This window comes from Bactrocera oleae, chromosome 2 (genome assembly GCF_042242935.1).
Source record: "Bactrocera oleae isolate idBacOlea1 chromosome 2, idBacOlea1, whole genome shotgun sequence".
Taxonomy (NCBI): Eukaryota; Metazoa; Arthropoda; class Insecta; order Diptera; family Tephritidae; genus Bactrocera; species Bactrocera oleae.
This window is the reverse complement of record NC_091536.1, coordinates 98,180,899-98,198,208: the sequence shown is the minus strand read 5'-3', so window position 1 is coordinate 98,198,208 and position 17,310 is coordinate 98,180,899. Positions and strand designations below refer to the sequence as shown.

The following is a 17,310-nucleotide window of genomic DNA, read 5'->3' as shown; positions in this document are numbered from 1 at the left end:
TCGCAGGTACACACACACATACACACACACGCACAAATTAAGTCAATATATCCAATATGTACATGTGTGTGTTTGTGTGGCTGTGTTATTGCTAATTGAAAAGCGAGAGTAAAAGCAAACAGCATTAACCGAGCGTTTGGCGGAGACGTAATCGATTACGCGAAAGGGTAAATAAATAATTGAGCAACTCCGACAGTTCGTTAAAGCGGTTAACTGTACATCAGGTTTGCGGCAAAACTAGAAACAACAACAAAAAAAAAGCATTGAATAAACAGTATTGCAAGTAGTAAATATAAGTTCAACGCTTTGCAAATATTAGACGCTGATGGACTCAGTACAAATATAGATAAGCGCATACACACAAACAATTATATAAAAAAGCTTTAACTCTGTCTTAATACGCATACCCCTTTAACTGTAATATGAACTATCAGTACTGCTGAGGCCTTCAACTCGACTTATGTTTGATGTTTATTTAAAAGTTACCGTTATATATTCGCATCAATCATGGAACACATTTAGATTTTCGTTTCGTAAAACACGGTTGCGGCTTTTACATGGCAACGCTGCCTGCTGATGCAATAGAACGCGCAACAAATATAACTGCATCTGCAACAATTATTCAAGTTGTCATTGCTGCAGCACATCCGCAGGTAGCGCCGCACTCTAACTTGCCTTTGCCGCCGCCTGCGATTGTAAGCGAGCATAAATAAGTACTTACACGTACAGGAGTGTCTCACTAGTCTCACCAGTCTCACCAATGGCTGTTGTTGCTTTTCATGTCAGCTTTCATTGTTGTTATTTGTTGCAACTTGGACTGACTCTACGACTAACAACATAATGCTCCATATGTGTTGTGTTGCACTAAACCGTTATGTTATCTCCATTTGTTTCGCACGCTTGAACCACCACCGCACCACCACCCGCTTAGAGCTTTCACATATGGCGTTGCGTATAGCCTCGTGCTGCAAAAGCAAGCATATGGATGCAAGCAACGATTGTTGTGCTCGTACGTTCTGCACTCGCTGAGCGCTCTTGCCGAGCTTATGTTGCGCTTGGCACTTAGCGTTGAATGTCGGACGGTGTCGTTACACATTTTCCCTATTTCATGCAACATTAGTGTAGCGCGTTGCAGCAGCACACGAGCTAGACCACTTTAGTGTGCATTGTTGCTGTTATTGCTCTCCACATACATGCGCCATTGTCTAGGGCTGGCGGGCAGCAATATTTATGCTGTTGTTTTTAAACGCATTAGGATCGTCTAACAAGCGACCGTCCACCCGACCGACCGTCTACCTACGGCCACTTTGAAGTGGAAGCAACAGCCACAGCCACAGCGACCTGATGTTTGCCGGCAGCGCACGAGTAATTGAGTAGAGTGTCTGCTGCTGCTGTTCTGCTGTTCTGCAGCAACATTTGTTCAACAAACACGTGTACAAATTGAATGCTCGCATGTACGCTACACACACACATACACACAAAGGAAAGCTGATGGGTGCGGCTGGAGGACATGCTGTGCTTATAAATACTCACACCCTCTGAATGTTCCACTAAGCAGCTCGACAGTATGCTGCACGTTGTGACGACCACTGCAACATTTTGCTTCTATTTTGTCTTTGGCTGGTCGGTTTATGCGTGTGTATTGGTATTTTTAATATTTATTTATTTATGTGTGTTGTTATTGTGTGGCAGCATGTTGTTTTCATTTAATTTACAGCACTCATTGCACGACTTCTGCTGTGCATTCACCTATTTGCAACATTGCTCGCAAATACTTGAGGCGGCCACCGTTCACATCGTCTGAACGTCAGCGCAGCTCGACTTAAGCAAATAAGTTTACACATATTTTTTTTCTATTTAAAAATTGTATGTTTCGAAATTCCAGAACTCACTAATAAAATAGTTCAAGCTTAAAGGTGTCATAGCGTGTATATAGAGTAAAGAACTTTAAAAATTGTATCAAAGAGTTTGCTAAACGGAACGCCCGGTCTTGTGGGTTAAACGCTTCTACCTACCTCATTGCAACCAGCGTTTAACTTGAATATTCAAAATAGTTTGCAACAAATTATCGCACGTTTGCGCATTCAAGCGACTCTTAGCGACCGATTATTTTACCAAATAGGCTGTAATTATTAAATACGCACACACACATATAAAGCATAAAAAAGCTGGTGAGCAACAACTTTACTGCGCGAAGCAATTTTGCATTCGCCGGCGGCAACTGCGTGTTTGCCATGTCAATTGGTGCACGATGTCAGCGACTGCGACGGTGATGGCGATGGCGACAATGACCGCTGCGTCCGCTGTAATCACCACACTTAACCACTGTTTTTGTTATGTTATACTGTGACTCGCCTCTTTTGAGGTGTTATTTTCTCTTACGCATGTTTTGAGGCCAAACAATACAGCACCGTGCTGTAGTCACAGCAGTAATTGTTGTTGTTATTGACCACTTATATATAGTTGTTAATAACTGCCTTCACTGCTACTACAAATCGCTTAATGCCTATGGCTGGCTTGCAAGTGTTGTTGTGTTATTTGGGTTAAGAAGTCTTTCTGTTTCTGCTTAGGATTTGTTGTTAGCCTATAAACGAAACTTTGCGAAGCTTTCCTAATATTGCAGATAACGGTTCCGATGTGCACTTCGACCACATAGAGTTAGTGGCGCGCTTCGCTGAGGTAATTGTCTAGTCAACCTTTTCAAGTTTTAAAAACGGGTTCACATCAGTATTTACCATACACACATAAGTATTCACAACAGTGATAAGTGAGAGTTAAATGACACCACCAACCCACACAACAGTTGTAACCTGCTAACTGAGGTGGAGAAAAAAGCAATTTGCGTGGTTCCGTTTTTAACTGCTCTCGTTTCCATTAATAATTTTCGTAGTTGTTGCGGTTTTAATTTCAAAGAAAGTAAAAGTTTTTACAGTTAATTGCGTAAAAGAAAATGTGAAGGCAAAACAATAATAAAATATTTGGGTTCAAGAGACTCAAAATTGCAAAACACCACCCATACGAGAAAGAAATTTATTTTCAGCTGCGAACCGGAAACAAATCGGTCTTTATCTGTTCTCCAAGCAGCAGTGTTAAACTATTCTACAAACACAAACGTCATTTAACCCTGAGAAAAATGCGGTTGCCTCAACATTCCGGGCAAATTTAATTTATTGTCAGCTGTGTACAGATATATAAACAAACGTTATAGAAAAAGCATGACTTTAGTGCATATATCCAGACGACGTAGGTGCTCTGCATATACAAGTATGTGATGTGTGCTTGTAAAGGTCGATAGGCGTGTTAATGGTTTCGCGTGTTTGTTGTTCAACTTGTTGAGAAATTGCAACAACAACAGGCCGTAAAAAATTATTAAAACCATCAAGCAATTATTATTGCTGATGAATGCCAACTTGTTAAATGTTAGCTAGTGAAAATTTAACAACAACAATTTGCGGCATGTAATTTTATAATTAGAGCAACTGCTAAGTAATTGCTGGGAAAGGTGCATGCACCGTATCGTGCAGAGTAGGGTTTAAATGCGTGTGCGTGCATGTTGCGACAACTTCACGCCAAGGTGAACGGTTTAACGTAGGCAAATGCGGCTTGCTTGCGTGTGGCAACTCTGACTTTACAAATCGTAGTTTTTTGCAGTGCACTGCTTTGTGTTCTGAGATAGGCTAGGGTTTCTTCCAAAGCACTTTAAAGAGATCTATGCGGCTGAAGCCCGTCTTCTTCTCAGTCCCTTTCCGCAGCTCCGCATCTCCGCTTTGCAGAATTTTCCAATTAATTACATTTTATGTACGCAATATTTACATAACAGTTTGCATGTCGAATCGCCTGCACGCTTATCGACAACGCACCTATGCTTTATATACACACACACGTAAAGGCTTTTAGCGTTTTTTCCGGTTTTTCTGCTTTGGCACTCTGCTGTTAATTGCTTGCCCGCGCTGTTGTCGCTCGATCACGCCTCCAGAGATGCACCGCCAACGATAAGTGCCGCAATTTTAATTTAATTTTTTTGTTGAGTTGTTTTAGAAACGCGTGCCACAGAAATGTTGTTAGAATGTGTATGTGTTGCTAGCAACATAATGTGCATGTAGTTATGCACAGTTAGCGCAAGAGTCCGCATTTTCGCATGTTTTCGTTTTTTGCACATTTTTTGTGTTTCGTGTGCTTTACACTGCCATAAAATTAGCGTGCAACAGGTAAAGCGAGAAAATGTGTTAAAAATCTTGAGCCATGCTCTCGGCAAGCAACGCGGCACAGTGTAATTCTGGCAGATGACTTTGAAGTGCAACAGCTGCAATTACAAGCAATAAGCTGCCACAAGGTTGCGACATCAACAAGCCGTAAACGAGCATATTCGCACACAAAGTAAAAGGCAGACGGCAGTCGGCAGCCTGCCACAGCAACAAGTCGGTAAAAAGCGGCAACTGCGGCGAAGACACACTCGTGCTGCTGAAAAAACGCAGAAAATGTAAAAATCTTAAAAGGAAGGGGAAACCAATTGCCTGGCAAACTTGTTGCCTGTTCTTCTGCCTGTGCGCTCTTCTGCTCTCTGTCCCCACTTGTCACTTTGCTGCGAAGTGCAATTGCGCTGCCTCGTTGTGGCATGACCTCTTTTCGTACCTTCCTTTCGACATGCATTTGCTCATTGCACCATCGACAGCTGCCGACCACACATGCACACACTCGTCAACATCAAAGCTGCAGACACCTTCGCCTTTTCTTTCCTTTCCCATTACAAAACTCACATCTACATGTACTCAGGTGCACTTGTAGGTATATTTTATCTCTCGCCGGCAATCGCCACGAAGGACGTGTAGTTTTTCGATATTCATTATTAAACTTTTTTGTTGTTTCTTTTGCATTGCGTAATAACTGGAGTACCTTGAATGGGGCTTAATGTGTCATTATGCAATACTTGCGTACAGTTAAATTGCATGCACACACCGGCTCACAAAGTGCCGTTTTTTTAAGTGAGGTCCAAACCCGTTCGCTGCGTTCACTTCATGGCGCTGAGGCATGTGACGTGGATCAATTTTTTCTCGTCACTTTTGCCTTCTGTTGGCACAGTTTTTATATACTCGCACACCTCTCTTTCGCCACCAATTAACGGTAATTAAACAATGATCATTAGGCAATAACTGGTTTGAGATGCTCTGCCTTCGTCTATTACTCTGATGAATAGCTTATGCTGTTATTATATATCCAATGAAGAATCAGCAGATATGCGCTGCTGGTGAAACCACTTAACTCGTGAATGAGTACTTTAGAATATAACTTAATAAAATAGCATATTCGCGCATAAAGGAGTAAATTTCGATTTCGACTGCAGCCTTGAAATAACCAAAGAGCAATCAAAAATAGGAATTCTTTGCCGATGAGTTTAGTTATAACTTTCGGTTCAGCAAAGAGAGCAAAGGGAATCCATTTTGAGGTTAAACATTTTTTTATTTTTATTTTTTTTATTCGATTGAAATTTCCCATTATTTAGCGCAAACATATTTATTTTAAACACTCATTTGGAATTCCACTTTTTTCTTCATGAAATCAATTAAATGCAAATAAATTTAGTGGTGAACCGCATTTAGAATAATCGAAGGCATTAATGGAAATTGCATTCGCACAAAAAGTTATGCAAAGAAAGGAGTAAAAAAGCGAGAAACATTAAGGTTGTTCGTTTATATACACGCACTCATACATATGTGTGTATATGCGTGGACTTATTGGTGTGTGTGTGTGTGTAATCAGACTACAAATACATATTTTCATTAGAAATTTTAAGTTTTTCGCGCGATTAAATTAATTGCAGTCAATCAGCAATGCAGCACACTGTAACGGGATTGTTCAAACAAACAGCGTAAACGCTGTAGTATCGTGTTGCATCAACACATATGTACATGTACACAGGAGCACAGGCTGTTCAATTGATATTTGTTCGTGTGACTAAACGCGTGTTTTTTCGCTGCAGGGCTCTCTTTCGCCCGAATCCAGCTGCCTGATGAGCGATAACCTAATTGCGAAACCGCAAAAGTGTGGCAACGCTCATCATGCACACTTTAAACGCGTGCACAAGCAATTCTATGTACCGTTGTTTTGAAGTTGGCAAATGCTGTTGGCTAGCGGTAAAACAACTAAACGCTACTCAATCCAACCAACATCTGACTGATTGCCAACAAAACAAACAGCCAACAAATGAAACATAAACATGAAGGCAACAACAACAACAACATCAACAACCAATTGCTTGCCTCGCCAATACAGGCACGGGGTAGGAGCGGAGAGTAGGAGCCGATAGCTGGTTTCGGGCCATTTCCACTTCCATTTGTTCACATCTATGTGTGTGTGAGTGTGCGCGTTGAAAAAAAAACAACACAAGCAAATGCTGCAACAGCAAATAAACTCGGTAAAAATAGAAATAATTTTGTTTGCTTGCACAGTTGAGCAAAAGTTAAAGGCTTAGTTAGTGACCGCAGAAACTAGCGGCCAAACCAGCGGCAAAAAGAGAAATAAATGTAGTGCCAAGACGGACAGAAGAAGGAAGGCAGTGAAAGACAAATTATGTTTGAAATTCTCGGAGGCCAAGAAATTATAAACTATATTAACTACCGTTGAAATTCAAAATTTTTTGTACCTATTCGTTTGGAGCAGAAATTACCGTTAACTCACCAGTTTCTGCATTTTTAATATTGCTCAATAATAAAATTGCATTGCTGTACTTGTGGGGTTCTACTCCGGATAAAGCGGAAGTTTTTGTACAAAATTAAAGCGCGACAAGGTTTCCATTGTCGTTCTTGGTTAAATACCTGCCAAAATGAGTTTGTTTTACAACAAGTTCAAAAGCAACAACCACGGTTGGCTATCAAACCGTTAGACCGTCAATTGAACAAACCGACCACCAGCGGTTGCAGTGGTATTTTCTGATTTACAGTTACTATTTATTTACACACCCACTGTAGGGTATTTTTTCGGTTTGTTGTTTTAATTTTTGTTATTGTTGGTTTGCGGTTTTTGTTTATGTTGGCTAACTGACAAGCGGCCACAAAAGACTGCCACTAAAACACACACCAGCCGCGCAGCGCACACTGTGGCAGGAGCGCGTTGCATGCATTGGACAGGCGTTGCTATTAAATTGCAAAAGTGACTATATTGCAAGCACTTGTTATTATTGCTACTTTTGTACCCCCACCCGTTCGCTTACCAGGCGCCGATCCACACTCCGCTACTATTAATATTGAACACACTTTGATGCTGTCATTATAATTTATTTATTTATTTATTTTATTTTTTCTCCATTTTGTATTTATTTGCGTCGTGTTTGCTCTTGCTTTTGGCGGAATTTTAATTAAATATTTTCAGTGAAAGCAATTTAATTGTAACGAAAATCAGCGTGATAGTGCCGCTGCACATTCATGCATGTTGATATATGGGAAATAAAGGCGCAACTTGCCACGTTTGCCACATGCAATATGACACATGCTAGCGGACGCGACGATAAATATTTGTGTTGTCCGAGTTTCAGGGACGCCGCGGTGTTAGTGGAAGTTCGGGTTGTACAATTTAATGCTGTAGTTTTAGCGTATGCTTTAAAAATAACGCGGATATGTTAGAACTTTTTTTTCAAATAATTTCTTAAAATTGTTATAATTTGAAAAGCTTTCTTACCATTATCAAGCATTATCGCTACTCATAATTTATTTGTTAAATAAACAAAATTAGAAAAAATATCGCAACAAAATGTTATGCTCCTAAATTTTATCGCAGAAATTCCATTACGATCGCAGCGCGTTGCACAATTGTCGTGCCACAAAGCTACATTGGCAAACAATTCAATCACCTAGCGGAAATTTGCGAATTTGCAAAGTTCAGTTGCTGCTGGCGGCAGATGCGCGCCGGCATGCAATTTCATTTTAGTTGCTTATCTTAAAACAACGCCATTAAAATTGCATTACACATTGATTGTTCCCGAAAGCATTTGTGTGTGAGTGTGTGTGGTTGCACGAGCAATGGAAAAGCGCTATCAGCCATGCCCTGCCGACACACAAACCAATGTGAATATGGTAGTCGTGTATGGAACTGACAGCCCAACTGATACCTGTACATGTGCCACAAATTACAATGTTGCCTCATTTTGTACTTATTCAATACACACACATAATGCATTACCAACAATTCGCAAAATGGGTGCATCAACAAATACTCACTTCACCACCAACTTCGATAAATATATTTATTGTTGCAACACGAGCTGGGGAGAGAGAGGGAGATAGAGTTTTTCTTCTACTTCGTGGCTTTGCTCCGCTTTTCCTGTTTGAAAACTACTTTTGTATATGTTTTTGTTATTGCTATTAGTTAGTTACGTATTAGTTTACTATTTGCTCTCATGATTGTGCCAATCGGTGCTAATTATTTGTTACATTTTACTTTCTTATTTGCAGCCGTTGCTCAAGATAGCTTCAAGTGTCCCGATGACTTCGGCTTCTACCCACATGACAGTTCTTGTGACAAATACTGGAAATGCGACAACAATGTTGCGGAGTTGAAGACCTGCGGCAATGGGCTCGCCTTCGATGCCTCAGATCCGAAATTCTTGACGGAGAATTGCGACTACTTGCACAATGTGGATTGCGGTGATCGCTCTCAATTGGGTGAGTCGACATTGCATTCCTTCAGAAAATATGATTTCGTTTTTACTAAATTTACCTCTTGTATTATATAATACTAATTTTCTCTATTTGCCATAGAACCACCAATTTCGACACCACACTGCTCCCGCCTGTACGGTATCTTCCCCGATGAGAACAAATGCGATGTCTTCTGGAACTGTTGGAACGGCGAACCATCCAGATACCAGTGCTCTCCCGGTCTTGCCTACGATCGTGATGCCCGAGTGTGCATGTGGGCCGATCAAGTGCCAGAATGCAAAAATGAAGGTAAACTACACTCACTGAGCTACAATTCTCGATTCTTGTACTACTTAATATTTCTTGTATATTGCTGTAGAAGTCGCCAACGGTTTCAGCTGCCCCGCTGCCGGAGAACTTGCCAACGCTGGTTCCTTCTCGAGACATGCTCACCCTGAGGATTGTCGCAAGTACTACATCTGTTTGGAGGGTGTTGCTCGTGAATACGGTTGCCCCATTGGCACAGTTTTCAAAATTGGCGATTCTGATGGCAGTGGCAACTGCGAAGATCCAGAGGATGTTCCCGGATGGTGAGTAATAAAGCTAATGCTCTATTTCGGCTTTGTTTGCATGTAATGAGGCTAATCATTTTTAGTAGTTTGACATTTACTAACGGTATTAACGGTATCTCTTTAAATTGACATACTAACTTTCACACTATATCCGCTGGCTTTTCAAATCAGCCTAACGTACTATAAGAAGGCTTTCAGTGGTCTCCAACCTAAGTTTTTCATAAACTGCACTCATCTAATTCGTTTCCTTGCATTCCTCTACTCATAAGACTTTGCACAGCTCAGCTTTCCTACATACAACATATTTTTTTAAGTTTTCGTTTCGCGAGATATCCTCTAACCCGTTTTACCTTTTCTACCATCTCCACATTATACAATTACAGCGAAGACTACTACGGCGATTTGGACTTGAAGAGCATCCGCAAAAGTGAACTCTTAGCTGGATTAAATAGCGAAGGTCGCACAAAGAACGCACAAAAAACCAAAGCAGCCGCTGCTTCCTCCTAAAAAACTCTAAAAAAAATCTCTCCCACGCAATTTTCGTGAAGCTCTGACTTTGTCCCCACTTTCTTACACATACACACACAAGAGACGTACATTCATCTTGTACTTCTTAAATACTTCCACATATCGACTTTTCCTCCTACCAAATTTTTCCTCTATCTCACCTAAGGGCATATATGTTACCTTTCTCTTTAAGAGGGATGTTGCATGTTGCCACTTCAGAGGCGATCTACACCCCGAAATCATGAACAAGCCTTGAAACATTAACTTTATTTATATAGAAACTCCATTTTTGTTTGGAAAGTCCCAAAATAATATTCATGATTTACAAAAAATTCAAAAGAGCGAAAGAGAAGATAAACATCGGGAAGCGTCTTTTTTGAGAGAGAAATGCCGAGCTTTTAAATATATATCACTTCATTTTGGAGGAATAGTGACTTGAACGGTGAAATTAATTCGTTGAAGGTGAAAAATAACGAAAGTTTCATTTATAAGAAGTTGAGTGTAATCTGAAATTGTCGCGTTAATTTTAGAGATTTTGTACGTTTAAGTGATTATTGATTGTAAGTTTATAATTTTATTATACAAAGAGAAAAAGAAAAATAATGAAAAACCCAGAATAAAAAAAAAAAATAAATAAAATAAAATACATTATTCTGTTTTTATCTAGAATGGTAATTGAACAAAGGTAATGAAATATTTAGCCGCGAAGACGCTCAATCGCCATTGCTTGTTTAAAATTTCTCTTTCAGTCTGTAAATAAAAAAAAAAATTGCATGACTGTGTATATACCTAAAACAGCCCTGTAAAGATACGATTTCTTCCCATAAATAGCTCAATCGTTTTAAATAATTTCTCAGCTCCGGCAAATATTAACCGTTAATCGTTTCTATTCCTAAACATTTATGTACATAAATGCGACACTCAAACACTTCATCTCTCTTCCCAAAAAACAAAAAAAAAAAAAAAAAAAATTAAACAATAATTTCAAATTCCCTAGATAAACACTTGTCTATACATGAGTTAGTTTAGATCTGATATTCTCTCCCACTTGTAGTTGTTGTTTAACATTTGGTCAGAATTGTTCAAACCAAAGCCATGATCATCTCTGTCAATACTGTCTAACTATTTGTGTATTTATGTTTGAATGTATGCTCTTGAAATTAATGTGTCTAACCCGTCCATTTTTCTAAAAATATGACTAATTTTGTGTATATTTGTATATTTGTAACTCTATGTGTGTTCATCCTCTCTATGTAAACATGTTTTAACAGAATATGAAATATTTTCTCTTTGATGATGTATAACAGAAGTATGGATTATACTTATATATTATCATTCTTACAAACTGACTCTGAGCCCACGATGTGTAGAACTTAAGTGCTCCCATTAATTAATTAATTTTTTGTTTTTAATACCGACCAAAATTACAGAATTCGGTTTCTTTCTCTCTCTTGGATATTTGAATTTTTGTTCCGAATTTGTAGCACAATCTCGGTATTTCGTACCTTTATCATCATTTCTGCTCATTTATAAACTCAATTAGATGGATCTCGGCCGCAGCTTAAAAAACAGCAAGAAGAAGGACAACATTTTTCATTACATTGATATTTAGAGAGCTGGTATACCCCTTCAAAATCTGCTCTCCTTATGTATGCACTGTGGTATTGTGTTTTACCGCTATGCTAAGCTAGATGAAAAGTAATAAATGCAAGCCTGGAGTTAGTTTCCACAGCTGAAAAATCACAATTACTTTGCTTTACTTAAATAAACATTTGTGTGTTTTTCGACAAAAAGAGAAAGTAATGTGTAAAAAGCTAAAGGCTGAGTGCAGCCTGAAATCTGATTGCACTTTTGCCTGATGCTTAAGTTAATAGAAAGTTAATGTTGACGCAATAAAAAGTCATGAGGCATGAAAACCACAGGCGACGCAGCACCGAAGTATTATAAAGTGTAGTAAACAACTGCACAAATAAAAGCACCGGCATCGCATCAACAACACACAAGACCAACAACAAACAACCGTTGTTGCGTGCGTGTGTGTGTGTGTGTGAGCAAAGGCGAAAAACGCATTGCGCTAAGCATAAAGCTCAAAGCAAAGTGACACACGAACAACATAAACACAAATAGCAACACAGACGCACACATACATACACGCACATGGACAGAGCAGGAGCATGGCATTTGCAAAGGATTGCGAATGAGGTTAAAAAGTGTTTATGTTTAGTCACAATTAAAAGTTAAATTCGCTTTGTGTGTTCGCATGCAAATAACTAGTGCAAATGAATGGCTGAAGGGGCGAAAGGGCGAGCGGCAGCTGTCGACAGGAAAGCAGAAAGTGTAACCACATTCTTCTATTTGCAATGCATTTATTGTCGGTCTGTTGTCGGTGTTGTCGGTGGCTGGCGATGGTTGAGCTGGTGGCCTGCCAGTTGCTTAGTTGACTGGTCGTTGGAGTAGTCGTGAGGCTAATGTGGCAACATTGGCTGTTGTGTGCAGTTCGTATAATTATTAGCAGATTTGCCCGGAAAAAAACGGCAAAACATGTGTTGGTGAGCGGTGCGGGGATATGTGCCCATGCACTAAGACGGAGCGAAAAAATTGCTCTGCCAAAGTACAAAGAAGAACGCTGCGTGAATAAACGCAGACAAAGTGTAATTGTACGCAATTTCTTTCGCACTAACATAATTTAGCCATGAGAACAAGGAGAATGTGTTCTATACTTTTGGCAGCGCTAAAAACAGTCACACAAAAGATTCCACAAAACAAATATAACGAACGTCGCAGTAAATATATAAATGGCGAATGTGTGCAAAACCTTGTATGCACGGAGATTACCGCAAAGTCCAAATTTATCTAACCACTTTGGACATTAATTATTTTTAATTGTGTTAGCAAAGTGCACAAAACCTATTAGCACTGGCTGGGAATAACAATGCAAAGAGAAATTAGCTGCAAATCACAAGTGGGCGAAGGCTTACCGCCATATATGGTTAATGCTAGACTTTTGGCCGAGACTTTTTGGTTCAGACTTCGTCATCGGCAGCCTTGAGTTCTTTCAACGATGCTAATTTTATTTACTGAACCAACTTTTTTATAATACCCGCTCGACTACTAATTTCGCAAAGAAAACCATGTCGTTTTGTGTGTAACTGGCTTCTCCCCTTCTTATGAGATATCGATAGACTATGCTACTTTTTTAAATCGACAGTATTGGAGAACAATTTGATTAAATTTTGCGCTGCCTTCGTTGGTGAATGACTCAACTGAGCGAGAATTGTTGTGTTGCCCCGAAACTCACTGAAGGCTCAAGGCCTTTTAAATACTTGCGTTCTCCATAAATTAGACTTGCCGTAGCACTTTCGCACATTTTCAATGATTTCAATGATGATTGCAAGAAAAATCATAGACCAAGTGCTTATGACACAAACTTGGAGCTCAAAAATATGCAAATATTATATATTCATTTGAATTTCTCAGGCAGATCAATAAAGGTTTGAAATAAAGTTATATTTTTTTCAATACTTTCAAAATTGAACAAAGACGCTTTCTGGAAAACGCACTGGATTCACATACTATAAATGTGTATTGTATTTGTATATATACACGTACTTCCACCTAAAGTCAACATGTTATTCACCGATATATGTACATAAATACACGCAGTTTTAATAAAAGCGAAAACAAGAAATGTCAAAGTCAGAGAAAAATATCTAGCTAATTCCACAAAGCTGACTACAAATCAGCACTAACATACCGAACAGCAGCAACAATAGCAACAAGCGAGCCAACAGCCAGTTTGACCTGAAAGGGATTTCATGTGCACGTTTTCAAGGCTCCGTTATGTCCACTCTGACAGCTGAAATCTTCAGTGCCGACTTTATACAGCTGTCATGTTGGTTTTAACGGCTAGAAGCGCCCCAGCCACACATGTATCTTTATATGTGTGTGCGCGTGCAATTCATGTCCTTGAAGCGCTTCATAGTCAATCTGCGGAGCTACTGGCGAGTGAAAGTCACAACAAGCAGCTTTTTGTTTTGTTGTTGTTCTTGCTTACACATATTTCCAGAGAAAATCTGCTTTCATTCGTTTACCGTTAGTTTTGTTATAACAACTGTTGTTGCTATTGTCAAGTCTTTCGCCATGCGCTCTCTTTTACTGCGTTTGCAACAAGACGGTCCCGCTTTGCTCAATTTAATTTAATTGAATTTTATTTAATATATTTTGTGCTTGACAATTTTTGCTGTCCCAACCTGCTCACACCCTGCAGGAAAAGCATTCCCTTAAGGTTTTGTTGTGCTTATATGTTTAGAATTAAAAAATGGAATATGAGAGAGTCGTTTGAACTTTCATTTTTTTTTAAATACCAACTATTATGTGAAATGTCCTCTTCTTCTAAATTAAAAATTAATTGAAAATTAATTAGTAAACCTTTTTCATTGCATTTGCAGAAAAAATGAGCTCAAGATATTTTAATTATTTTATTTAAATTATATTTTGTCTCAGTCGTCAGTCACTTCAGTCTTCTATCCAGTAGGGCCACTTAGTCAGAGAGTCGAACAACAGAAACTTTGAGTTGTGGTTTAGTTTACTTTACCGTAAGATACTCTATTGGTGTGACTTTCTTGTCTTACATAACTTTCAAGCTTTTGCTTCGACTTCTTATTTCTACTTCGTGCTACTCCTCACATGTATACTTTCCCTTCTTCTCAGAGCTTAAGCATCATCGAGCTTCAACTGTTTTGCTTCCTCTTGCGCTTGTCATACGAAAATGTAGTCAAACATATGCGCCACATTGTTGTGTACTCATAGCGGATAAAGCAACAGCAAAATATGCGAATAATATTTCAGACATTTTAAGTACCCGGAAAATTGGCTTGCCTTCACTACACTGCAATGTGCCCTACTATTTTTCAAATAATTCTTTCGGTATTTAGTTGTATAATATTAGCTTTCATATTTCTTTTTTTTACTTAACTCAGGTCCTTAGCTCTTTTAAAATGCATTAGTTAGCCGTTCTTGCCTATCGTTTTGCTCAACCCAAATTATCCTGTTTTGCTATTTTTCAGTTTTATTCCTGTTTTCGTACTTTTAAGGCAATTTTACTTTTCGAAAATTCCGATTCCGAGAGCATGCCAGCCTAACTGATCCAATTATGAATAATAACAGCTAGTTGTTGCTCTTCTTGGACTATACTGCAATGCAAGTGGTTGCCTGTGAACTCAGTCTATTATTTCCGCCACTTACACATGCAATTTGTTCGGCATGACCTGGGGTCGGTGTGCCAACCAACTATAACTCCGTGTAGCATTCGCTCTTCTTTGTCACTTTGACATTTGTGGCGAGCATTAGGGTATCAGTTGGTTAGTAAGAAACGCAATTATGTGGTGTTACTGTTCAATTTATATTAGTTTCAGCATCTGTAAAAAGGCTTCACTCTTCACTCAACGAGTATCAAGTCTAACGAGAATCTTGAGAGATCGTTTTCAAGATTCCTTTCGAGAGTGAACCCTTTTAAGGTTAGGGGGAGTGTAAATAATACTGCCATTTCTAGTTGTATACGTTTTAAGCAATTTTTCTTATAAAAAATTGTGGTATCAAAAACTTTACATATTCAAAAGCCACTGAAAGTGTTGTCTTTAATACGCATTATGACTTAGCAAAAGCTTTTTAATAAAGCTTTTATTCTTAAATTTATTTAATAATCTAATCAAAAAGAATATCATTTCCTTATTTCCTTTGTAACTAATAAATGTTCATTAGTATTCGTAACTTCGCGTGGTTGTGCGTAGTTTGTTGTAATTTTCTTAATATTTTTAAAACACAATGTGTATATACAAACCAAAGATAGTCTGCAAGCGGATGAGATGCGTATGAAACCAAAAAAGTGCTAAGTAACGGATTCAAACCACTAACGGGAATTGCAATTAAAGTCAAGAAAAATGAAAAATTCTACGCCAGCGAATAAAAATTAAATTAAACTAATTAAAGCGAATCAACAAAGAAATGGTCAGAAATGAAAAAAAACTACTAAAGAAAAAACAGAAAAAGAAAAAAAAGCCAACATAATAAAGAATAAAACCTTTTCCCCTTTGTTTATTCAATGTTTTCTTTCCACATTTTTATAGCGAGGATTACTATGGTGATGTAGATCTGAAGGCTCTGAAAAAATTGGGCTATTAAAGAGCCCAAAGCGGACGTCGGGAGGGTGAGGCTGTGCTGGGTGAAGACCAAAAGAGATTAAGTGCAAAGCAACGAACTCGCAACGAAGGATAAGAAGAAGAAGAGGAGGAGTAAGATGTATGTGTGGGTGGGAGAGATAGCGCAGCCGAAATACTTGGAGTATAACATTTAGAAATGCAGCGAAATTAACAAACACAAGCACAGAAACGAATAGACAAACAAGCGGGCCCACGGTCGTTTCGCAATCAACACAAAGTCACAGGCTTCTAAGACTGAGTCACAACAATAGCAGCAACGACCAACGATTTCGTCACCACAATTCTACACAAAAGATTTCCATTTAAATTGTTGCCACTGAGATAAATAAATGCACAAAGAAGCTTCGCTCCCATTCAGTCTGCCAACGTGGAAAGCCACAAGCCCGCAACTCTTACTACATTTATGTGTCTGGGTGTGTGCAGTACACCGTTAATTCATATGAGCGCATGTTTGTGTGTTCATGTGCTTAAGCGAGTCTGTATGTAAATATGCAATAATAAGCAGAGCAATAAACGATCGCATTTAATTTGTCATTAGCCACACCACATGCAGCTTTCCGATATTTATTGCTAATACTTTGATAGCAGCATGTTAATTTATTAATTAAAATCACACCCTCCAATTGCATTCGGTCCAAATGCACAAACAACACACACCCGCTTGCCAGCACAGCGAGTGCGAAACTTAATTCTAACGGTCACGTACTAATAAATGCTCAAATAGCTAAATTCTGTTAGATAAAGCGTGTGGACACACACACCCACACACACTTTAAATAGCAAATAAGCCTTCTAATACACACATCTATATACTCGTATATATATAAGGTATATAATCTGTATAAATTTTATTATATTGTACATTAGTGTATAAATATATGTACTCTTAAGTGTTGATAAATGGCAGGATCAGTGCAACAGAGTCAATATAATTTAGTATTTCGTATTTAAGTTATGAATAAATCGAGAATAAATGTGAATGCAATTTATAAACACATAAAATTAATTTTCTACAATCGAAAAACGAAAAATGTATACAAAAGGTTAGTGAAATCTCTAAAAGTTCATACAATTTTTAAATGTATGATATTTTTTCGACGGCTGAGAGGGTATTCAAGGTATGAGTAACTAAAAATTAGTTCTTTGTAATTTAAAATTATTATATACACATATGCTTAAAATTGCTTTTATACTTTGGTTAGGAAACTAGTTTCATTCGGTCCACTACAAAAATTTCAGTTACAATTGTCAAAGGTATTTATTTATTTTACAAAAGAACTTATTATGAATAATTAATCCATTAAAAGGACACAGTTTTGATTTAGTAAAATGTTATAAAAAGTATTAATAGCGTATCAACGAACTGACGGTAAGTTGTGCGGG

At 38.4% G+C, this 17,310-nt stretch overlaps 1 protein-coding gene across 2 annotated transcripts in view; it reads left to right on the top strand.

Annotated features, from left to right (window-relative positions):
- Gasp (Chitin binding Peritrophin-A domain-containing protein Gasp) overlaps positions 1 to 16,929 on the top strand; it is a 29,811-nt gene extending 12,882 nt beyond the window's left edge. The window contains exons 2-5 of one of the 2 annotated variants that reach the window (XM_014235075.3): positions 8,445 to 8,654; positions 8,751 to 8,939; positions 9,010 to 9,220; positions 15,835 to 16,929. In XM_014235075.3, the coding sequence (XP_014090550.1) occupies positions 8,445 to 8,654; positions 8,751 to 8,939; positions 9,010 to 9,220; positions 15,835 to 15,889 (665 nt within the window). In that variant the 3' untranslated portion in view covers positions 15,890 to 16,929. Of the gene's footprint in view, positions 1 to 8,444; positions 8,655 to 8,750; positions 8,940 to 9,009; positions 9,221 to 9,585; positions 10,358 to 15,834 lie in introns of those variants that run through there. The other variant, XM_014235074.3, reaches the window with a different exon arrangement.
- The last annotated feature ends 381 nt before the right edge of the window (positions 16,930 to 17,310 follow it).